This window comes from Neltuma alba, unplaced genomic scaffold, assembly GCF_004799145.2.
Source record: "Neltuma alba isolate B1F8T4 unplaced genomic scaffold, ASM479914v2 tig00002446_pilon, whole genome shotgun sequence".
Classification (NCBI taxonomy): domain Eukaryota; kingdom Viridiplantae; phylum Streptophyta; class Magnoliopsida; order Fabales; family Fabaceae; genus Neltuma; species Neltuma alba.
The window spans coordinates 230,166-255,428 of NW_021632864.1; the positions used below are offsets into that span (position 1 = coordinate 230,166).

General features: G+C 34.2%; 3 protein-coding genes across 3 annotated transcripts; 2 read left to right on the top strand and 1 right to left on the bottom strand.

The window, feature by feature from the left end:
• The first annotated feature begins 1,325 nt into the window (after positions 1-1,325).
• LOC114728003 (amino-acid permease BAT1 homolog) lies at positions 1,326-4,289 on the top strand. The gene is made up of 7 exons (XM_028914809.1): positions 1,326-1,459; positions 1,544-1,726; positions 2,180-2,299; positions 2,401-2,592; positions 2,845-3,150; positions 3,422-3,604; positions 3,709-4,289. The coding sequence occupies exons 1-7, from the start codon at positions 1,379-1,381 to the stop codon at positions 4,198-4,200; spliced, it is 1,557 nt and encodes a 518-aa protein (XP_028770642.1). The 5' UTR covers positions 1,326-1,378; the 3' UTR covers positions 4,201-4,289.
• Positions 4,290-11,259: 6,970 nt separating this feature from the next.
• Positions 11,260-14,111, top strand: LOC114728012 (amino-acid permease BAT1 homolog). Its single transcript, XM_028914822.1, has 7 exons — positions 11,260-11,322; positions 11,406-11,588; positions 12,036-12,155; positions 12,258-12,449; positions 12,682-12,987; positions 13,259-13,441; positions 13,546-14,111. Exons 1-7 carry the CDS (start codon positions 11,260-11,262, stop codon positions 14,035-14,037), a joined length of 1,539 nt encoding a protein of 512 aa, XP_028770655.1. The 3' UTR covers positions 14,038-14,111.
• Positions 14,112-15,545: 1,434 nt separating this feature from the next.
• Positions 15,546-21,431, bottom strand: LOC114727993 (lipase-like PAD4). Its single transcript, XM_028914798.1, has 4 exons — positions 21,321-21,431; positions 20,875-21,202; positions 16,566-17,291; positions 15,546-16,449 (listed from the first exon to the last, which is right to left on the bottom strand). The coding sequence occupies exons 1-4, from the start codon at positions 21,338-21,340 to the stop codon at positions 15,631-15,633; spliced, it is 1,893 nt and encodes a 630-aa protein (XP_028770631.1). The 5' UTR covers positions 21,341-21,431; the 3' UTR covers positions 15,546-15,630.
• Between the last annotated feature and the right edge of the window lie 3,832 nt (positions 21,432-25,263).

Here is a 25,263-nt window from a genome sequence, read left to right on the forward strand (position 1 = left end):
ATCACCCTCACAAGATATCTCAAATACCACTTTAACCACTACTATTACATTCTCCTCATCTTTGATCTTTCAAGCATTGCTCCTAAGAAATAGCTCTGAGAAGTTGCTTCAGCTCGTTGACGGAGCAGCTTCTGTCCTGCAATATTCATGCTTCTTCTGTATCACAAATCATATGAATCCCGGAAAAGCATGAAGTGACAACTGTCTAACGCAAGAGGAAGCTCGAGCTCTATGCTGCGATGTGACGCTTCACAAACACTTTTTTTTTTTCATCAGAACTAGATAAATTAATTTTAAAATATTTTAAAAAATTAATTAAATTAGTCATTAACAAATTTATGTTGCTTTTTACTATTTTTAGAATAGAAAAATATTTATTTAAAATTTTTTTATATATTATGTTGAGTTTTTCAACCAAACATATCAACATGTCTTTTTTTTATGTGAGTTTATTATTCAGTAAAATATCTTAAAATTACTAGTTATAATTACGTGCGATTTAAGAACTTGATATAATAATATAAAAAATTTCCAAATATTGTTTGAATATAATATCCATTATAATCATATGCATTATTAAAACTTTCTCATGGAATTATGAAAACCCCTTGCTGTTTGCCATGTATACTTCCGTAAAAAAATTATAAATTTAAAAATGAAGAGGTGTCATGTTTATAATGAAGGTAAATTCCTTCTGTAGTTTCTTAGCAAGCATTATATGATGAGGTATTGAGTTACATAACATATTGAATGACATATTTATGGTTGTTCGATGATTAAAAAAATGAATGAATAAAATTATCAGAAATCAACGAAAATAGGGGGAAAAAAATCGATTAAGTATTGATTAAACTATTTTTTTCATCTTTACATATTATCTTTTTATATAAAAAAAAAATATAAATTCAATCATGATTGGCGTAACCATGACTAGACTACAATTAAACTAATGAACTTTCAATCAATGTCCAGGTAAATTCAATAATTAATCCAATTTTAAAAGGGCCCCTCCTTTATTTGTTCAACTAATAAAAGTCAAACGTGGAAATCCCCACTTGCAAACAATCAAGAAAAGTCTTGCTTAGAGCATATGCATACATATATATAATACTACTATAATGCAGAATTGCTATATTAGAAAGGGCAGCAAAGAGCACATCTGAAACCGCCTTAAAGTGCCGTCATGTGACAATTCAAAATTGGCAGCTTATTTGAAACCTTTCACATATAAAATTATGCCTTTTGACTGAGAAAGGTAGACTTTGTCCTACTTCTTACATGTCCAAATTCCAAAAGATCCCACATAACCTGACTCGTTATCTGCTTGCTTAAGTGCTGAACATAGAGTCTGGCTTCAGCGAGTGGAACCAAAGAGAAGATGAGTGGAGAAGCTACAATGGATTCAGGAGAGAAGCGACTCAACGAGCTTGGTTATAAGCAAGAACTCAGACGTGAAATGGTATCATCTTCATCTTCATCTTCATCTCGTTCGATTTCTGGGAAATGAGTTATAGTCTGAATCTTTTGTTTGTTTGTTGTGCAGACTATGTTCAAAACTCTGGCAATATCCTTCTCAACGATGACCCTTTTCACTGGAATCACTCCTCTCTATGGTTCTAGCCTGCAATATGCAGGCCCTGCAACTCTTGTTTGGGGCTGGATTGTGGTTTGTTTCTTCACCTGGTTCGTTGGAATCGCCATGGCTGAAATATGCTCTTCCTTCCCGGTTTGTGTCTTCTCACAAAGTGGATATTCCTGTATTGAATCTTCAATTGTTCTCTTCTTTCTGTAACCACTTTAAATATTGAACTAATACTTAAGTTTGGTTTATAAGAGGTAGACTTTGTGGTGGTCAAGAGTTGATCATCATTTAACTGTAAAAATGACACCGGATCAATATGTGTCTGGTATAAATCCTGAACTGAATAAACGTCATTTCAACAAGTAAAAGATGTCATGTTCATTACTAAATAAACCCAAGTTTGTTTGAAGACACATTTTTCTCTCTATGCTACCTTTCTCCAAAAGCGTCGTATGCACCCATTTTTGTCCAGCACGCTGTCTCCATCTGTTACATACTGTTTATTCATGAATGAATTTATCGCTTGATCCTTACAAACTGGAGCAGCTTAAGAATCTCTTCATTGAACTAACATTCACGTTCATTTCCACGAAATAGACAACTGGTTCGCTGTACTTCTGGGCTGCACATTTAGCAGGACCCAAATGGGGACCATTTGCCTCATGGTGCTGTGCTTGGCTTGAAACCATAGGGCTTATTGCTGGGATTGGAACCCAGGTATTCCTTAGTTTTTGCCTTTTGATGAAATTTCTGGACAGGAGTCTTGCTTCTTGTTTATATATTAACTCTGTTAATTCATATGGATGAAAATTGAAAAGGCATATGCAGGATCACAAACTTTGCAGAGTATAATCCTACTTTGCACAGGCACAAATAAAGGTGGAGGTTACTTCGCTCCAAAATGGCTTTTCTTGTGCATGTACATTGGCCTCACTGTTATATGGGCAGCTCTGAACACATTTGCATTGGAAGTTATTGCCTTGATCGACATGATTTCAATATGGTGGCAGGTACTAAACTCTTCCACTAACCAGAAACAAGTGAAAAGAGAGAAATAGATAGGAGCAGAGCCCATACTGATATGTAGGACCTACTCATATTCTATTCTCTCTCAATTTTCTTTGAAAGAGATCAAGTCTCTAAGTTTAAAGCATTCATATGCATATAGTTGTGTTATCTGACAAAAACTTCAGTCTTACTTTTGTGTCATACAACTTCAAAGATGAGAAGGTAGGATAACAAAAGCATCTATTCTATGGCAGGTGATAGGTGGGACAGTGATAGTCATAATGTTGCCAATGGTGGCACTAACTAGGAAATCTGCTTCTTATGTGTTCACACATTTTGAAGTGGGATCAGAATCAACAGGAGTATCAAGCAAACCTTATGCAGTGATTCTGTCATTCCTTGTGAGTCAGTATTCCCTATATGGATATGATGCTGCAGCACACCTTACTGAAGAAACCAAAGGAGCAGATAAGAATGGACCTATAGCAATTCTAGGCAGCATTGGGATCATTTCTGTGTTTGGATGGGCTTACATTTTGGCTCTCACGTTTAGCATTCAGGTAAACATATTAGTGGTCTATGACATTTTCATATCAGTATACTAAACACCTTTAGAATATAAAATAAATATAATAGCCACGTGATGAAAACCAGATTAGACTATTTTACTCTGCTGAAAGATCAATAAATCATTAGTTCGATCACAGTTTTAGACTACATTAACCAAAAAGTTTATTGTTCCAATTCTATAAAACTTGATATACCAAAGGCTAGCTTCAATCTAAATGGGAAACACAAAATAGTAACATTAGTTGTTACCAAACTCTTCAGGATTTTGGTTATCTTTATGATCCAACCAATGAGACAGCAGGAGCATTTGTGCCAGCACAAATACTGTATGATGCATTTCATGGAAGATATGGCAATTCCACAGGAGCAATCATTTTACTATTTGTCATATGGGGCTCGTTCTTCTTTGGCGGGCTTTCAATCACCACTAGTGCAGCCAGAGTGGTATGTAATTATGTGTATTATCCTCTCTTATCTGTAATTAGATTCAGGGGAAAACTGAGATCTCAGGTTTTCACAATAATTACTTCAATTTTTCTTCTTTTCAGGTTTATGCTCTGTCAAGAGACAAGGGTGTTCCATTTTCAAATCTATGGAGAAAGCTACACCCAAAGCACAAAGTTCCGGCGAACGCCGTGTGGCTCTGTGCAGCAATCTGCATTCTTCTGGGAATCCCAATTCTGAAAGTGAATGTAGTCTTTACTGCCATAACTTCAATATGTACTGTAGGATGGGTTGGTGGGTATGCAGTTCCAATACTTTCAAGAATGGTTATGTCTGAGAAGAACTTCAAGCCAGGGCCTTTTTACTTAGGCAGAGCAAGAAGACCAATCTGCTTAGTAGCATTTCTGTGGATTTGTTACACTTGTTCTGTTTTCCTCTTGCCCACTTTGTATCCTGTTACATGGGAAACTTTCAACTATGCACCTGTTGCTTTAGGGGTGGGTTTGGGTCTAATATTGCTCTGGTGGCTGTTGGACGCAAGAAAATGGTTTAAGGGACCTGTTAGGAATATTGATGTTCAGAATGGTAAGGTCTAATAATTCTTCTGACCAAGTCTATCAAGGTTAGGTGATGGAATACGCTTTAATTATATGCTCTTCATTAACACAGACGCACACACTTTCTTGTTGCCGTTAATATGCCCTTCATTAATACTTTCCTGTCACCATCTCTGGTTCTGACTTATCATTTGTAAGGTCAATTTTGTAATCCTCATTTATACCACTATTAATAGAAACTGCCGGTGGCATACGTGCCAGCGGCACGAAACACCACTCAGAGAAAGGTTGTAAGTTCTACTCTAGTGTGAGTGTGTAGTGTTTGTGAATTTCTTTTTTATATATATGGGAAGAATATAAATATGAATGTGTGAATGAATTTGTAATTGTTCCTTAGAAAAATATTGATAAAAATTTTAAGGTGGAACGCAAGTGCTGATTAATTTCATTAAAAAAAAATCTAGTTAACTAAAATATATTAGCATGTCCACCGTAAATTTTAATATAAGTGCAAACATGATAGAGTTAGTTATATGTATTATGCTTATGTAGTTATATATTTGTAATAATTAATTTGGCTTGTTTAAGTTTTTAAATCAAATCTACTTCAAAATTTTTGAAAAAATTTCAGGAAAAAAACCTTAAAATTAGTATTTTTCAATTCAAGCACCTAACACTTCAAAATGATAGAAAATGAAATAAACTCGTATTGTAATTTTACAATTCAAGCAAAATGACAAAAATACCCCTTTTCTAATCCCATTAAAAAGAGTGTTGTTAGTCCGAGACTTGTAATTTCACAAATAGGACTTATTATTTCTAGATGAATTTTTATCATGATTTACATGTTATTTCACATGTTATGTATCAGAAAAAAAATGTTTAATTCTAAATTAAAACTTGTTATTTTACAATCAGAACTTGTTATTCTTAAATAAATTGTTATTTACAAAGGGGCATTTTTTTCATTTCCCTTAAATTTTAAATTTTAAATTTTTTTAATTTCTTTTTCTATCATTTTGAAGTGTTAAGTGCCTGAAGTAGAAAATACTAACTTTAAGGTTCTTTTTCTAGAATTTTTTTCATGTATAATTTAAAGAGAAATCTCAAGCTGTAGTTTTAATATTGAGGATCTATTTTTTAATAAAAAATTTTGAATTTAATATTATATGATTGAATCATTAATCATTGAAGTTAATGTTATATGATTAATTGCTTAAAAAATTTTAATTTTACGAAAATCTCAGAACAATTACCGAGGAAAAAAATTCAAAGAGAAATAGCCTAGTGAGGAGTCATGAAATAAGGGCCTTGAATTAAAACAAGCAGTTCTACTATACGTACGGCCACAACTACAAATTCCACATGACAAATTAAGAAACGACTTCTCCGTCCAGAAAGCGAGTAAAAGTATTAGGAAATGTCCGAACCTTTGAATTCAACTCCCTCACTTCTCTTAATTCCTCTACCCATAAACTGTAACTTGAGTTCTTTGCTAGAACGTCCTCGGATACAGCCTTACTTTCAATAAGTTCCACTGCATACTTCTCAAACTTCTCTATATTCTGCCATAACAATACCTGTTTGTTCACGTCCCGTTCGCTTCTCACTCTACTCACCCAGTCCCTTGCTTCTTCAACCTTGGCCCAAAAGCACGAGTCTTGAGTCAAGCCCGCAAATTTGGTCCTCTCTTTAGTTTCTTCCACCGTAGCCTCTCTTTCCGTCCACCACCTATCAAAGATCTTATATCTCCTATCTCTTCCACGCTCTAGGTAATGGCCGTTTGTTTTCCTCTTCTCACAGCTCAATCATTTGAGACTTGCTCCCAAAACATAGAACAACGAAGAACGTGTAAATGAGAACAAGCAAGTCAAAAAGCCTCCTTATTTGACCCCATAAATCAAATCACTTTAACGTGATGGCTGAGTCTAAACAACGGGTATTATTGTGTGGTAAACTGGAATTTAACCTACAAATCACTAGAACATCATTCCAGTAGTTGCCACTCGTATGAATCATTATCAACATATTTTCACTGTTAGGTGGGACCAATATGTACGGAAACTGAAAATTAAATCAAGTTCATAGCCTGTAAATAATATAGCTCTCTCTCTTTTTTCGATGCAATGAACAAAAGCTAAAAGTTACGAACTACATCCGAGGAAAGAAAAGGCGATAAGAAACTAGATGGTAAACTGAAAGGGACAGCTCCTGTATCAATACTAATAGCTTCTTCGGCCAACGCATCAGCAGCCCCAGCAGTGCCCCTGCTGCACCAGTCCAAGAAAAGGTGCCAATCTTAACCCAGCCAGCTCGTGATCTCGGTAAGTAAGTGACCTTCACTGTGATCATCCGTCCAACCAGCCGAGAGCAACTCAAGGACCTCCCAGCAATCCGTGCCGATAATGACTCGCCGCCACTGCATATCCCAAGCCCGTTTCAAAGCCCAGATCATGCCCCAGAGCTCCGCATGAAGGCTCAAACCTCTCCCAAGATTACACCCAAAAAAAAAAAAACACGCCATCGTGTCTCTAGCAAGACCACCACAAACCGACACACCTGTACTATGCACATATACTCCATCCACGTTAAATTTCATAAACCCCACAAACGGAGGGACCCACCTGCTGTCACCAACTTCTCTACCCGCAAGGTCACGACCATGCATATATTTGCCCAAGAAAAAATCGCACTAGTCTAAGCAAGCACTTCACGGAAGCCGACTGCCTTCCGTTGGATAACCCCAGCACTCCTACTTAGCCAAATCTGCCTACACAGTACCCCGAGCCAGATATTCCACTTAGTATTACGGAACAACACAGTTTGTCCCAAGTTCCATTCCAACTAGGCACCCACATCCTCAAACGAAAAGAATTTAACGCCGAGATGTAGTGGCACTATGCTTGCCCAACATTTACGAGCTATGCTACACTCAGAGAACGTGCATAATGTCCTCCATATGAACCCCACTCAGACTACATGATACATCAGTTTGCATTCCCCTTACCGATCGGGAGATTATTTGTCATAAGCCGACGTCGCACGCACAGCCAGAGAAACAAACGAACTCGTTGTGGTACTTGGAGTTTCCACACCTTGCGCCAGATCCCTCAGTAGCTAGTAATACGGGCTGGCAGTGCGGATACGGGCCAACCCGCAGTGTTGTGGGCCGAAAGCAGTGCAGGCTGAAGATGCGGGCTGGCAAAATGCCCGCCTAAATATTTTTTAAAAAAAAATTATTATTATTTGTAGAGGTTAAGTTTAGTTTGAAATGTTAAAATTAGACTTGAAATTTTAAATTTGAGCAGTGGGTTATAATAAAATAATGTGACGATTAATTTATAATTTGAGAGGATATTTTAGAAAAACTAATACATATTTTTTCTGAATAATTAATCTAACTATTTTTTTAATCCAAATTAATTAAGTAAATCTTTTATGTGTGTATTACATATACAATTATATGAATGAGGAGATGTTAATATGGAATTTAAGGGTCAAAATCCTCCAACTATATTATGTAACATATTAGGAATTGTATAAAAATCAAAATTAAAAAAAAAAATGGGTGGGCTAGCCCGCCAACCCGCGAGCCCTCATCTTGGTGGGTTGGCATGAGCCTACTATTTTTGGCAGGTTGGTGGGTTGGGCCCGCGTATTACCGACTCTTGAGTCGGTATTGTCCAGTCCTCTTCTCACAAAGCACTGAATGAGCTGACCTCACAGGAAAATCGCCATTATTATTAGCTCATTTGTATTAGTATTAATTTTTTTACGATTATTTACATTAATATTAAATTATTCATTTTGTTTTGGATTTGATGGAGGTCTCTTGGACAATACATAAGGGCGTAAGAAATTGCTAAATAAAAAACTAATATTGGAAGAAAAGAACCATGAGAAAGAAAGTATTAAAAATAAACTAACCTCACCTACCCATAAAAAGAAATATAAGGATAGATGTTAAAGAGAATTGCAATTAGGTCTTAAACAAGATATTTAATTACCTTAAAATCTATTGATAAGTGAAGAGTAAGCAGTGACAAGTGAAGAGTAGAAAATAACAGCAGGTTCATACTAGTTTTTATCAAAGGATTTTTTGGTAATTAAATTTCTTTCTTGGAACCTCTTAATAATTCTCCCCCGAAGGTATTGAACATGAGGAGAAATTATCAAGCCTTTAATAAAAACGGAGTATAAAAATAATTTGATGATGCCCCATGGATGCTTTAATTTCTATTTGATTGACCAAGAACAGTTGAAAATTGATACTTAAAAAAAATATAAGAGATAAAATAAATTAAAATATTATATTTAGAATCAAATTTAAAATCAAAATAATTCTCATACGAAGAACAGAGCTAGTATACCTCTTATAAAAGGGGTTGTGTACTCTGTACTGTTAAGTCGTTAGTGCTTGGCTTTCATTTCGATAAGATCGATCTGTTGGAATAATCATTTTATTCCAGACCAGCTTTTTTCCCCCCTCTTTTTGTTTTGGATATATCACTTTCACTGGCACTAACACACAAAACACATACACACTGAGAAATTTGTTGGAAAGTGAAAGGTACCCCGGTGAGTGGGGCAAATGGCGCATTAGAGGTTTAACTTTCCTACCTGACATCTTCTGGGATGGTTCTATCACCATTAGTATTAGTAATTAGCAATAGCCCATAATTCCACCTATCTTTATCATATAATTATGCAAACGACAAAGAAAATGGCAATATTGCTCTATCAACAATTTTTATACCCCAATATAAACACGACACAAAAATTGGAATTTAGCATCTATTAGATCGTGATGTAACGATATTTGGAGAGGAGTTACAAATTTAGTTTAAAAGATAATAAACAAACATCTGTGTTGTAACTCGTCCTTCAACATTGTTAGATCACACTCGGATGCTTAATAACTTTCAATTGAGAAGATCCAAATCCCACAAAAATTACATCTAAAAAGGAAAAATAATCGCTCACAGGAACAAGACCTGTTTTTGTGGGGAAAAATAGAGTTAACTACGATGCAATACTGATATTAATAGAATATTCGTTCTCATAGATATAAGCATGCATGTACTAATTCTCTCCAAATATAATTTGGTCCCGGTTTATGATTTCTATATGTTTGGCTGCGATGAATTTCGAATATACTTCTAAAGTAAAATAATGTTAAAATATTTCTATTTTTTCATATTCTTAGCATTTTGTTGTGGTTCAATTTAAATTTTCCTTTCGTATGGACCACTAAATAATTTGGTAAATTATGTGGAGTCAGGAGTAACAGGGTGACTATTATGCATGGAATGGGCCTATTGTGTTGCGTGATTTGTTTATTTGTCTGAAATTAAAGTAGATATATACTACGCCTACACAATATTCATTACTTATATTATTATTTTTGAAAAAATTAATTTTTTTGGCCTTTTAAATTTTAACGCATCTTTTAAGTATAACTCAATACAACACAGTTTTTAATTTTTAATTTGATTACAAATCAGTCTTTCAATTTTTAATTCAGTTAAAATTTGCTCCCTCGTCTTTTCCTATTCCTCTTGAATAAATTTGCTACCAAACATGCCTATCCACCACAAAGGTTCGATCGAATTGCCGAAATCGCCCTCACAAGATATCGCAAATACCACTTTAACCACTACTATTGCATTCTCCCCATCTTTGATCTTTCAAGCATTCATCCTAAGAAATGGCTCTGAGAAGTTGCTTCAGCTCGTTGACGGAGCAGCTTCTGCCCTGCAATATTCATGCTTCTTCTGTATCGCAAATCATATGAATCTCGGAAAAGCATGAAGTGACAACAGTCTAACGCAAGAGGAAGCTCGAGCTCTATGCTGTGATGTGAGTATGTGACGCTTCATAAACAGTTCTTTTTTAAAAAAAAAAAATCAGAACTAGACTAATTAATTTAAAAATATTAAAAAAATTAATTAAATTAGTTATTAACAAATCTATGTTGTTCTATAGAATAGAACAATATTTGTTTGAAATTTTTTTATGTGTATTATGTTGAGTTTTTCAACCAAACATATGTTATTAACATGTCCTTTTTCTTTCATATGAGTTTATAATTTAGTAAAAATATCTTTAAAATAGTACTAATAATTAGGTGCGATTTAAGAACTTGATATAATGATATAGAAAATTTATAAATATTGTTTGAATATAATATTCATTATAATCATATGCATTGTTAAAACTTTCTTATGGAATTATGAAAACCCCTTGCTATTTGCCATATATACTTCCGTAAAAAAATTATAAATTTAAAAATGAAGAGGTGTCATATTTAATATGAAGGTAAATTCCTTCTCTAGTTTCTTAGCACGCATTATATGATGAGATATTGAGTTACATAACATATTGAATGACATATTTATGGTTGTTCGATGATTAAAAAAAAGAAAGAATGAATAAAATTATCGGAAATCAACGAAATTAGGAAAAAAATCCATTAAGTATTGATTAAACTATTTTTTTCATCTTTACATATTATCTTTTTATATAAAAATATATAAATTTAATCATGATAGGCGTAACCATGTCTAAACTAAAATTAAACTAATGAACTTTCAATCAATGTCCAGGTAAATTCAATAATTAATCCAATTTTAAAAGGGCCCCTCCTTTATTTGGTCAACTAATAACAGTCAAACATGTGGAAATCTCCACTTGCAAACAACCAAGAAAAGTCTCTCTCGCAGCATATGCATACATATATATAATATAATGCCAGAATTGCTAGATTAGAAAGGGCAGCAAAGAGCACATCTGAAACCACCTTAAAGTGCCGTCATGTCACGATTTAAAATTGGCACCTTCTTTGAAACCTTTCACATACTCCTCCGGTTCTAAATGTAAGACCCTTATACACACTAATATAAGGGTCTTACATTTAGGACCGGAGGACTATAAAATTATGCTTTTTGATTGAGAAGTGTAGACTTTGTCCTACTTCTTACATATCCAAATCCCAAAAGATCCCACATAACCAGACTTGTGATCCGCTTGCTTAAGTGCCGAACACAGAGTCTGGCTTCAGAGAGTGGAAACAAGGAGAAGATGAGTGGAGGAGCTACAATGGATTCAGGAGAGAAGAGACTCAACGAGCTTGGTTATAAGCAAGAACTCAGACGTGAAATGGTATCATCTTCATCTTCCTGTTGTTCGATTTCTGGGAAATGAGTTATAGTCTGTATCTTTTGTTTGTTTGTTTGTTTGTGCAGACTATGTTCAAAACTCTGGCAATATCGTTCTCAACGGTGACCCTTTTCACTGGAATCACTCCTCTCTATGGTTCTAGCCTGCAATATGCAGGCCCTGCAACTCTTGTTTGGGGCTGGATCGTGGTTTCTTTCTTCACCTGGTTCGTTGGAATCGCCATGGCTGAAATATGTTCTTCCTTCCCGGTTTGTGTCTTCTCACAAAGTGGACCTTCCTGTATTGAATCTTCAATTGTTCTCTTCTTTCTGTAACCACTTTAAATATTAAACTAATACTTAAGTTTGGTTTATGAGAGGTAGACTTTGCGGTGGTCACGAGTTGATCATCATTTAACTGTGAAAAAGACACCAGATCAATATGTGTCTGGTATAAATCCTGAACTGAATCAACGTTATTTCAACAAGTAAAATATATCTTGCTCATTACTAAATAAACCCAAGTTTGTTTGAAGAAACATTTTCTCTCTATGCTACCTTTCTCCAAATGCGTTATATGCATCCATTTTTCTCAAACATGTTACAATTTACATACTCTTGATTCATGAATGAATTTATCGCTTGATCTTTGACGAACTAGAACAGCTTAAGAATTTATTCATTGAACTAACTTTCACGTTCATTTCCACGAAATAGACAACTGGTTCGCTGTACTTCTGGGCTGCACATTTAGCAGGACCCAAATGGGGACCATTTGCCTCATGGTGCTGTGCTTGGCTTGAAACCATAGGGCTTATTGCTGGGATTGGAACTCAGGTATTCTTTAGTTTTTTGCCTTTTGATGAAATTTCTGGACAGGAGTCTTGCTTCTTGTTTATATATTAACTCTTTTAATTCATATGGAGGAAAATTGAAAAGGCATATGCAGGATCACAAACCTTGCAGAGTATAATCCTACTTTGCACAGGCACAAACAAAGGTGGAGGTTACTTCGCTCCAAAATGGCTTTTCTTGTGTATGTACATTGGCCTCACTGTTATATGGGCAGCTCTGAACACATTTGCATTAAAAGTTATTGCCTTGATCGACATCATTTCAATATGGTGGCAGGTACTATACTCTTCCACTAACCAGATATGTAGGAGCAAAGCCCATACTGATATGTAGGACCTACTCATATTCTATTCTCTCTCAATTTTCTTTGAAAGAGATAAGGTCTCCAAGTTTAAAGCATTCATATGTATGTAGTTCTGTCATCTGACAAAAAATTGAGGCTTATTTTTGTGTCATACAACTTCAAAGATGAGAAGATATGATAAGAAAAGCACATATTCTGTGGCAGGTGATAGGTGGGACAGTGATAGTCATAATGTTGCCAATGGTGGCACTAACTAGGAAATCTGCTTCTTATGTGTTCACACATTTTGAAGTGGGATCAGAATCAACAGGAGTATCAAGCAAACCTTATGCAGTGATTATGTCATTCCTGGTGAGTCAGTATTCTCTATATGGATATGATGCTGCAGCACACCTTACTGAAGAAACCAAAGGAGCAGATAAGAATGGACCTATTGCAATTCTGGGCAGCATTGGGATCATTTGTGTGTTTGGATGGGCCTATATTTTGGCCCTCATGTTTAGCATTCAGGTAAACGTATTAGTGGTCTATGACATTTTCATATCAGTAGACTAAACACCTTTAGAATATGAAATAAATATAATAACCACACGATGAAAACTAGATTAGACTATTTTACTTTACTGAAAGATCAATAAATCATTCGTTCAATCACAGTTTTGGACTACATTAACCAAAAATTTTATTGTTCCAATCCTATAAAACTTGATATACCAAAGGCTAGCTTCAATCTAAATGGGAAACACAAAATAGTAACCTTAGTTTTTACCAAACTCTTCAGGATTTTGGTTATCTTTATGATCCAACCAACGAGACAGCAGGAGCATTTGTGCCAGCACAAATACTGTATGATGCATTTCATGGAAGATATGGCAATTCCACAGGAGCAATCATTTTACTCTTTATCATATGGGGCTCATTCTTCTTTGGTGGGCTTTCAATCACCACTAGTGCAGCCAGAGTGGTATGTAATTATGTGCATTATCCTCTCTTATCTGTAGTTAGATTCAGGGGAAAAGTGAGGTATCAGGTTTTCACAATAATTACTTCAATTTTCCTTCTTTTCAGGTTTATGCTCTGTCAAGAGACAAGGGTGTTCCATTTTCAAATCTATGGAGAAAGCTACACCCAAAGAACAAAGTTCCGGCAAACGCCGTGTGGCTCTGTGCAGCAATCTGCATTCTTCTGGGTATCCCAATTCTGAAAGTGAATGTAGTCTTTACTGCCATAACTTCAATATGTACTGTAGGATGGGTTGGTGGGTATGCAGTTCCAATACTCTCAAGAATGGTTATGTCTGAGAAGAACTTCAAGCCAGGGCCATTTTACTTAGGCAGAGCAAGAAGACCAATTTGCTTAACAGCATTTCTGTGGATTTGTTACACTTGTTCTGTTTTCCTCTTGCCCACTTTGTATCCTGTTACATGGGAAACTTTCAACTATGCACCTGTTGCTTTAGGGGTGGGTTTGGGTCTAATATTGCTTTGGTGGCTGTTGGATGCAAGAAAATGGTTCAAGGGACCTGTTAGGAATATTGATGTTCAGAATGGTAAGGTCTAATAATTCTTCTGAACAAGTCTATCAAGGTTAGCTGATGGAATATACTTTAATTATAAGCTCTTCATTAACACACACACACACACACTCTCTCTCTTTCTTGTCGCGATTAATTATATGCTCTTCATTAATACTCCCTCCGTTCCTTATTATAAGAGACAAATAACCGAAGTATATTGATAAAAAAAAACAGTTAAAATTAGTTAAGAACAATTAATATATAAAAAGTATAATTTTTTTCCAAAAATGCCCTCATTAATAAGGAGAGAGAACATGAGAGAGAACAATTAAATTATTAAAAGAAAGAGAACTGGGAGGGAGAGAGAGTGTAAGTTGGAGATAATAAATATGAGTAAAATAGTAAATCAACACAAAAAAGTAGAGACAACTTATAAGTGTCTCTTATATATAGGAACATGCCATAAGCATCAAATGTCTCTTATAATATGGAACGGAGGCAGTACTTTCCTGTCACCATCTCTGTTTCTGACTTATAATTTGTAAGGTCAATTTTGTAATCCTCATTTACACCACTATCAATAGAAATTGCCGGTGGCATACGTGACAGTAGCACCAAGCACCTCTCAGAGAGAGAAAGGTTATACATATGTGGGAAGAATATAAATATGAATGTGTGAATGAATTTGCAATTGTTCTTTAGAAAAATATTGATAAAAATTTTAAGGTGGAATGCAAGTATTGATTATTTTCAATAAAAAAATCTACTTAACTAAAATATATTGGCATGTTCATCGTAAATTTTAATATAAGTGCAAACATGATATAGTTAGTTATATGTATCATACTTATGTAGGTATATATTTGTAATAATTAATTTGGCTTGTTTAAGTTTTTAAAGCAAATCTACTTCAAAACTTTTTGAAAAAATTTCACAAAAAAAAACCTTAAAATTAGTATTTTTCAATTCAAGCACCTAATACTTCAAAATGATAGAGAATAGAGTAATCTTAAATTGTAATTTTAAAATTGAAAAAATGACAAAAATGCCCATTTGCTAATCTCATTAAAAAACTTGTTGTTAATCTCAAATCGAGACTTGTAATTTCACAATCAGTACTTATTATTCTTAGATGAATTTTTATCATGATTCACATGTTATGTATCAAGAAAAAATGTGTTGTTAATCCCAAATTGAAATTTGTTATTTTACAATCAAAACTTGTTAATAAAGGGACATTTTTGTCATTTTTCTTAAATTTCGAATTTTCAATTTGGATTTACTTAAAAAATACTAATTTTAAGGTTCTTTTGCTGGAATTTTTTTCAAACTTTTTTTCATATATAATTTAAAGAGAAATCTTAAGCTGTAATTTTAATATTGAGGATCATTTTTTTAATAAAAAAATTTTGAATTTAATATTATATGATTGAATCATTAATCATTGAAGTTAATGTTATATGATTGAGTTATTAATTGCTCAACAAATTTTGATTTTACGAAAATCTCAGCACAAATACCTCGGAAAAAAATTCTAAGAGAAATAGATTAGTGATAAGTCATGAAATAAAAGCCTTGAATTAGAGCAAGCAGTTCTATCATACGCATAACTAAAATTACAAATTCCACGTGACAAATTAAGGAACGACTTCTCCGTCCAGAAATCGAGTAAAAGTATTAGGAAATGTCCGAACCTTTGAATTCAACTCCCTCACCTCTCTTAATTCCTCTACCCATAAACTGTAACTTGAGTTCTTTGCTAGAACGTCCTCGGATACAGCCTTACTTTCAATAAGTTCCACTGCATACTTCTCAAACTTCTCTATATTCTGCCACAACAAAACCTGTTTGTTCACGTCCCGTTCGCTTCTCACTCTACTCAACCAGTCCCTTGCTTCTTCAACCTTTGCCCAAAAGCACGAGTCTTGAGTCAAGCCCGCAAATTTTGTCCTCTCTTTAGTTTCTTCCATGGTAGCCTCTTTTTCCATCCACCACCTATCAAAGATCTTGTATCTCCTATCTCTTCCACGCTCTAGGTAATGGCCGTTTGTTTTGTGCTTCTCCTTCCCGTAATACTCTGCAATATCCAATGGCTCTACCAGGAGCTGGTAGGAGTGAGAGGCATTGACCCATTTTGCTCGCTTGTTAAAATCACGAGGCAGTTCATTGTTTTCCAACATTTCAATGACGTTGTTCCAGAACCTGGCTAGTTTGTGACGGTTCATGTTGACTTTCATATCTCTTTTTGCGGTTGTGGAGCCCCTTCGCTTGAAGGAGTCGTAGTACCCCAGTTCATCATCTGACTTATCACACCATGCTTTGTACCACTCTATTTCAGCCCTGTATGGTACAAACTTGGACAATGTAACAGCTAAGTTAGCAGCATTCAGAGTTGGTGTACGACCCTTTCTTCTGGCCGAACTTAGGCATTGCCTGAAAGGTGAAGCAGCTGGATCCTGCAGGTTCCATGAAACGTAATTTGCTAAGTAAAATCACCTTCTTCTATTAGAATCAATGAATCATGTTTATCTGATATGGGTGAAAACAAAATGAAGATACAATCTGTATTTACCCGGCTTGTAATTCCAGAGGATTGAAGGGCCAATTCTAGCCCTGCTTCATAGCTTGAGTCAGGGACATTCACCTGCATGGAGTTTCTCTGGTTCAACGATTGCTGAGACAGTTTATTTACATAATCTCCATACTTCAAGTGGTCCTTGATACAAGAAGCTGGGGAACTTGTTGCCAACATCAGATGCATCATCTTTATGACTGTGGCTGTTCCATCCACACACACTGCTCCTTCGTCAGAAACAAAAAAGTAGCTTCCAAACGGGTGAAACAAGACTGGCAAAGTCCTTTCTCCATCTTGTGATGCTGCATTGTCCAAGTAAGCCATTACAAATGTGAAAATATCAGCTTTTTCTTGGTCAGAGATTTGAGCCCCAAAGCTGCCCAAGTGAGGAGAAGTCATGCAGAATTGCCAAAACTGAAGCAGGGAATATATCTGAGTAGTGAGAGGGATTATAGGAGCAAAAAGCAGCCTAGGCATAATGTCATGCTTTGATACCACGTGACAGAAGTTGCCACCCCATCTTTCTTTGAGAATGGCTTTGGAAAGAGACTCGTTACCCAGTAGTGGGGAACCATAGGTTATGCATAAGACTGACATGGAGGAGGAGATGGATTGGAGGTAAGACAAAAGCCAAATAGTACAAAGAGAGGCGATGGCTCCTCCAAGAGAGTGACCAGTGATGATGATTGACTTGGTATTGGGATTCCCCATGATTGCCATCATCTGAAAAGGATGATTTCAACAGTTAGGAATGTGAATTCAGAGCAGAGAGATTCAGGAACAGTTCACACAAATGAACCTATATGAAATAGTAGTAGTAAAGTTGATAATATAATTTATGAGTTACAGTAGATTTGCCTGTTCAGGTCAAAAAATCTTAGTCCCGGCAAAGTTAGTATACGACGTTCTTTCTTCCTTTCATTCAAGTTGTTTGTTTTTGAATCGAAGACCGCTTTGAATTTGGAAAGTTGATCATGAAGCGTCTGAAATTAAGGTCTCATTTCAGGTCATGAGATTGGCGAATGGGGCACGGCTTTTTCCTCTTCTCACAGCTCAATCATTTGAGGCTTGCTCCCAAAACATTGAACAGCGAAGAACGTGTAAGGGAGAACAAGCAAGTCAAAAGCCTCCTTATTTGACCCGATAAATCAAATCACTTTAACAAGGTGGCTAAGTCTAAACAACGGGTACTATTGTATGCTAAACTGGAATTTAACTGACAAATCACTAGAACATCATTCGAGTAGTTTCCACTCGTATGAATCATTATCAACATATTTTCACTGTTAGGCGGGACCAATATGTACAGAACGTGAAAATTAAATCAAGTTCATAGCTTGTAAATAATATAGCTCTCTTTATTTCACCGAAAAAAAAAATAATATAGCTCTCTAAAGAGTTATAATTCATATTAATATTAATGTTTTGCCATTATTTATATTAATATTAAATTATTCATTTTGTTTTGGATTTGATGGAGGGTCTCTTGGACAATACATAGGGGTGTAAGAAATTGCTAAATAAAAAACTAATATTGGAAGAAATGAACTATGAGAGAGTAAGTACTAAAAATAAACTAACCTCACTTGTCCATCAAAAAAATACATAAAACAGAAGTTACACAAAATTACAATCAGATCCTAAGGAAGAGATTTAATTACCTTAAAAAACAAGTTACAGAGTAGAAAATAACAACAGGTTTGGGTTAGTCACTTGCGATTGGAACTTTTTAGTAATTAAATTTCTTTCTTGGGACCTCTTTATAATTTTTTCTTAAAGTTATTGAACATGAGGAAAAAGTATCAAGCCTTTAATAAAAAAGGAATATAAAAGTAATTTGATGATGCACCATGGATGCTTTAATTTCAATTTTATTGACCAAGAACAGTTGAAAATTGATGCTTGCCTTGTTCTTTTTTTGGGGGGGGGGGTGGAAAGATGCTTGCCTTTATCAATTATTTAGAGCATTATCTCTTTGATGATGCAAGCAGAGAGAATGATGAAGTAAAAGTTTGATCTATAGTTTCTAATTGGAAAATTAGACCCTTTCGTGGTATGGGTAGCAAGTTTTAGGCACTAATAAAGGAAGAATGGTAGGTGGCCATTGACCGAAAGTGATGGTCTTGTGTCCATATATATATATATATATATATATGGGCCAGAGTCTTGTGTCCATATATGAGACCGGAGAAAAGAGATGAGGTTGTTGTGTGGTGGGTTTTGCAAGAATTAGTCATCTTTGCTTCTTCTAGTTTCGATATCATAAGAGAACATCCCTATATTTCCAATGAACAAGTGTGTAAAAGATACTTTTGGGTTGACGTCTCAACCGCCATTCAAAGTCATTCCTTCAGGTCTTCACAAACTTGGCCGAAAAATATAATCAGTAATGTGATTTTATATTATTTTAATATCTAAGGATGCAAGTTTACACGCGGAGCTCCGGATGGTTAATACTGACTAATTGACTAATTTAAATAAATTTAAAAAAATTAATTAAATTAGTTATTTGTAATAAATAAATGTTATCTCTTCTAAAATAACATTGATAATCAACTGTCATTTGATTAGACATTTAACATATACAACTACTTTAAGAATTACCTTAAAAACATATAAAAGATAAAATGAATTATAGTCTTATATTTACAATCAAATTAAAAGTTAAACTAGAGCTATACACTCTGTACTGTAAGTCGTTAGTGCTTGGCTTTCATTTCGATAAGAACGATTTGTTGGAATAATCATTTTATTCCAGACCAGCTTTTTTCCCCCCTCTTTTTGTTTTGGATATATCACTTTCACTGGCACTAACACACAAAACACGTACACACTGAGAAATTTGTTGGAAAGTGAAAGGCACTACCCCGGTGAGTGGGGCAAATGGCGCATTAGAGGTTTAACTTTCCTACCTGACATCTTCTGGGATGGTTCTATCACCATTAGTATTAGTAATTAGCAATTGCCCATAATTCCACCTATCTTTATCATATAATTATGCAAACGACAAAGAAAATGACAATATTGCTTTATCAACAATCTCATACCCCAATATAAACACGGCACAAAAATTGGAATTTAGCATCTATTGAGAAATACTAGCCATTAGATTGTGATGTAACGATATTTAGAGAGGAGTTACAAATTTAGTTTAAAAGATAATAAACAAATATCTTTGTTGTAACTCTTCCTTCAACATTGTTAGATCACACTCGGATGCTTAATAACTTTCAATTGAGAAGATCCAAATCCCACAAAAATTACATCTAAAAAGGAAAATTAATCGCTCACAGGAACAAGACCTTTCTTTTGGGGGAAAAATAGAGTTAACTACGATGCAATACTGATACTAAGCGAATATTTGTTCTCATAGATATAAGCATGTACTAATTCTCTCCGGATATAATTTGGTCCCGGTTTATGATTTCTACATGTTTGGCTGCGATGAATTTCGAATACACTTTTAAGGTAAAATAATGTTAAAATATTTTTTTTTTCATATTCTTAGCATTTTGTTTTGTTTCAATTTAAATTTTCTTCTTGTATGAACCACTAACTAATTTGGTAAATTATGTGGAGTCAGGAGTGACAGGGTGACTCCTATGCATTGAATGCGCCTATCGTGTTAAATTTATTTTGATTTGCGAAAAAATATTTTTACTTTTCAAGATATCCAAATATTCCAAAAGTCAGGAGATTAGAAAAATGGGCCAAGCCCCTTGCCGGTATATTCTTCACTCAGAAAAAGCTTTTAAAAAATCGGAGGAAGGCGAGCGTCTAAGACCAGACCAAAAAAGAGAGGGAAAGAGTCCGAGGAAGAATTTCTCACAAAAAAATTAAAACCATAACTTTAAAAAGTAGTTGAAGAGAGTGAGATTCTAAATTTCAACCGAGTTAAAAGTTAGTAGACTGAGTCACCCCGAATTTTACTTGAATTAGTTAAAATTTGAAACAACAAACAGTTAATTTTTCCTTATTTATTTTTATAAAAAGTTACGGGTATTCTTTCCTATTCAGATTTTTCTTTTCCGTTTTCTCAAACAATCTGATCATTGCACGATCAGATAAGCCACGCTACCGAAGAATCTAATACCGTAATTGATGAAAATAGCAAGGAGGTTCTCTCTTGGTCTGATCGCCTTAACAGAAACAGAAATGATCGAGCAATTCGTATCAAAACAAACTTGTGTGCGCGTATGCGCGCGAGATAACCAAATTCAGTGATGCAAATCAAGCTCACGATGGAGTATATGATTCAGTGATTTATGGAACTCTGATTGAGATTGAGGCGGAGAGCGATACGCACCTGATTTTGAAACTGCTTGAAGATTGACCAGAAGAGATTGAGCATCCCCGCGTGCACCATGACGCCGTCCTCGCCTTCCTTGCTCGGATGCGACGAAAACAGAGTGACGTCGCCGACGCTAACCAAGGGCACCAACTGTCCCCAGCTCGGCCCCGAACCGCCGGCCATTTGGATGCCGGAAAAGGCTAGGTACACGACATCCCCGATTTGCTCCGTCAGAAAATTTCCAGACGCGGCGGCGGTGTTGGCCAAGCTGCACAATCTCCATGATTCCGGTATCAATGGCGTGGAGAGCAGGAATGCGGCGAGCATGTCGCTCGACTCAAATCTAGAAGAAGAGAGAAAATTAAATTAAACTAAATGAGAAATAGCTGATTCTTTGATAGAAATTTCCTAGTTACTGAGTAAGGAGGAACGAGTCATGTAGGAGAAGAGTGAGTACTTACGGTGAAGTTTCGGTGTCCATGTCCAAAGGAGTCTTTGACAGAGAGGAAGGGAAGGGAAGGGAAGGCAAAGGAAAGAGAATAGGAAGCTTTGAATGAAATGAAGTGAGCAATGAGAACGTTGAATAAGTCTTGCTAAAGAAGGGCTATGGATACGTAGAGAATACAATTAAGTGCCTAACTTTGTTTATCACAGTTTAATTTGGCCAAAAAACTAATGATGATTTAACCAAAGACTTGAGGGTCAATAATATAATTCTTGAAATCTTGTTCTTGATATGGTGGGGATTTGTAGAATTTATTCCACCACTTTAGTAACTATCTTAACTTTTTTTGGGCGCATGCATTTGCTTCTTTTTGTTATTTTTTTTCCATTTTTTTTTATTTTTAAGGTCCTTAACATAAGAAATACTCATATAGTCCTTAATATAAGACCCATTTAACTAATTTGATTAGATTAAGGAAGTTAGATAAGTTAGTTAATTATAAGAAAAGTGACACATTTTTCCTAAAATACCATAGTCATCTTTCTTAATTTCTCCTCTCTCTCTTATACTTAATTATGGTTGAAGGAGTATCCATAGGGGTAATTTAGAGAAAATTGATAAATATGAGGAATGAGTCTTATATTTAGGACCAAAACTAACTCAAAGATTGGGTCCTATATTAAGGATTGGAGGAGTACTTAATTAATTTAAATAGATTAAAAAAATTAAATAACTTATTTAATTCTAATAAATATGAGATAACCTTTCTAAAATAAAATATTTTCATGTAATTATTAGATTATATATTATTTTGTACATTAAATAAGTTACTTTTTAAAAAATAATACATATCATAAATAAACTTGATTAAAATTTTACATTTAAACTTAAATTTAAGTCCCTAACTAGTTTCCACCTTCGGCACCACGATAGCCTAATGGTTGATAGTTATTGAGGGAGAAATAAAGTTGAAATGATGAAAGGAAAGCTTTTTCTTCTTCGTACAACGCACAATGTATTGTCTCATTAATAATTATTCCCTAGCAATGTCACTTTTTTAAAAACAAAGACATGGCATTCATTTTTCATCTTTAAAAAGTATTTATTTTCCTAAAGCATTAATCCATTTATTATACAAATTTATCTGAATAAATGTAATATACCAGTAATGCAGTGTATCAAGTGAAAGACACTAATAACTCTTACATTTAACAATATTAAAATCTAGGTCAATTGATATATGGAATATTCTGTTATAACATGCAAAAGGAGAGCTTTAGCATATTAAATGCAGGTTATTTGGTGTAATTCTGTGCTGCCAAACTAGGACAATAGATCAAAGCCAAAACTAAACATAATCATTCAACATCAGTATTTTTTTGTTATGAAAATTTAAAAATACCATGTTATTGTTAAAAACAACAAATGTCATATACTCTAATCTTATTTATAAATCACTTCTAATATGTTTCACATGGACCAATAAAAAATTTAAACTTCATTAGTTCTCATTTAAAATTTAATAATTTTTTAACTTTATTTCTATTTAATATACAGCATACCTCATAAGAACAAAGTCAACACAATAATAAATAAACAGTAAAATTAAACATTATGAAAATTTTAACGAGAGGAGTATATTATGTATTTAATTGTCTCTGAATTCAATGGCCAAAAAAATTAATTATCTCTAAGTTAATTAATAAAAAACAATGGGGAGAAAAGATGGTACAAAATTTGTGGGCATGGAATGACTTCAAATTCAAATACGCGTGAGGCATGATGTGGGATCGGCTCAGGTCATGCCGGGTCATTGTCTCTTTTATGTTATCAAATATCTCAAATAACCAATAACATTTTGCCAAATCTTTCTTTTTCAGCTAAAAAAAAAAAAGACTTCGCCAAAAAACCTAATAAGCGTTTTCACACGCCAAAAGCAAAAACCGTACAAACCGCGTTTTGTTCGGGTTCGTGTTGACTTCCTTATTTTACTAATTTATTTCACCTTGTGGAGCTCATCGTGGTCTTATTCTTTAAAATTTTTTTAATTACCACTATTGCAAGCGTCAAATTACACACCTTTTCGTTGGTTTTCTGACACTTCTCCGGTCTTCAATATATAACCTAATTATTGAGTTAATTTTAATCATAAATATAATATCTGTTTCTCATATTTATCAATTTTTTCTAAATTACCTCTATAGACATCCCTTCAACTATAATCAAATAGAAGAGAAAATAAGAACATTAAAAAAAATGATTATGATGTTTTAGAAAAAACATGTCATATTTTTTATAATTAACTAACTTACCTAACTTTCTTAATCCAATCAAATTATTTAAATAGATCTTATATTATGAACCGGATGAGTAACTTTGTCTAAAGATTCCTGGGATTTGCATTTTAAAACCAAAAACTACACTTTCCTTTATTTGTGTGATCTCTTAGATACTATTATAACAAACAACGCACCATTCCTTGATCTAGAAATGGGCATGATTGATATCAACCAGTGATCCTAAAAGAAATCTTTTTGTAGTTCTGCTGTTCTGTGTGCTTTTTCATCATCAAATCAGTGCAAAGCTAAAAGAACACATTATACTGTGATTAGTGGGAAGGTGGCTTGGAAAGGTGGACCTAAAGCCATCTCTTCACCCATCTAAATGGTGATTAGATAAGGGAAATCCTAGAGTCTCATAATCTTATGTTTGAATATGCTATAAAGGAGATATGGTTGGCCGGCAAAAAAACAAAACAGAGAGATATGGTTCAATTTAAGTTTCATTAATTGGAATAATTTTGTTCAAATTATCTTCACATGAGATTTTTAGGGGGGAAAAATTAGTTAAAAGTCCCTAATTAAAAAATTAATTGTCTAAAAGTACTTGTAAAGTTGGAAATTGCGTAAAGACCCGGATACCGTCTATTTTTAGCGACTGTAACTCATATTTAGATGTATGCAATCCGTCTTAAGCTATGTACAAAATAAAAAATATCTACATTTAGCTAAAGATATGTTGTAAGAAAAATAAAACAGGCACATAGATGAATAAGCCTTGTATATTAGATGAAACAATCTGTCTATTTCTTTCCTTACATTATCATATTCTTACTACTAGATTATTAAAGTTTGATTGATTCATATGACACATGTCATCTTAACCTATAATATGTGACATTGGATTAAAATGGCATTTTGATGCCAAAAGATAAGGAAAGAATTACCAACTTTCTTCTTTGAAAAAATAACAAGCTATTTATTTTGATAGATTTTCAAATATTAAAACCATTATAATAGTAGTCAAAATCATTATAAGAATAGTAACCTATTTATTTTTTGAAATTCAATACGTATTTCTTGTTATGTTTTCTTTCTTCTTTTTTTTCCCCCTTAATGTATAAACGGAGGAGTCCATCGTGGGCATTTTACGGTACGGCAGTAACAAATTATCAATTGCCTTGAGTGCAGGGCTAACAACCCAATTAAATTATTCAACGTTATTTGCTAATTGTATTTCAGATTTTATTATTTATATCAGCTTTTTATGCACGAAAATCATTTTAAGTTTCAATTTCAAAGTCAAAGTCAACCACCATGAGAGCTCCTAGAACGTCATCACGTTACTTAAATAAATAAAAGTCTCGCTTTTCTTATCAAAAGCTCAAGTATAGCAGCTTTTATAAATGTACTATTAAAAAAAAACGACGGTTTTTTTCCCTTGGGAAAAAAATGACGATTTGAAAACCGTTGATTATTCATTATTGAAAAAAATAAAGTTTACATCGTTAGTAGTTAAAAACCGGTCGGATTTCGGGGAGGAAAAAATAAAACACACACTTCCAGAGTTTCCTTTATATGGTAATTACACAGATGTTTCCGTATATTATACTCTTTTCAGTTGAAAATATAGCACTCTTTGCTTATATATAAGTTATTAGGGTAAAAATTTGTTTATAA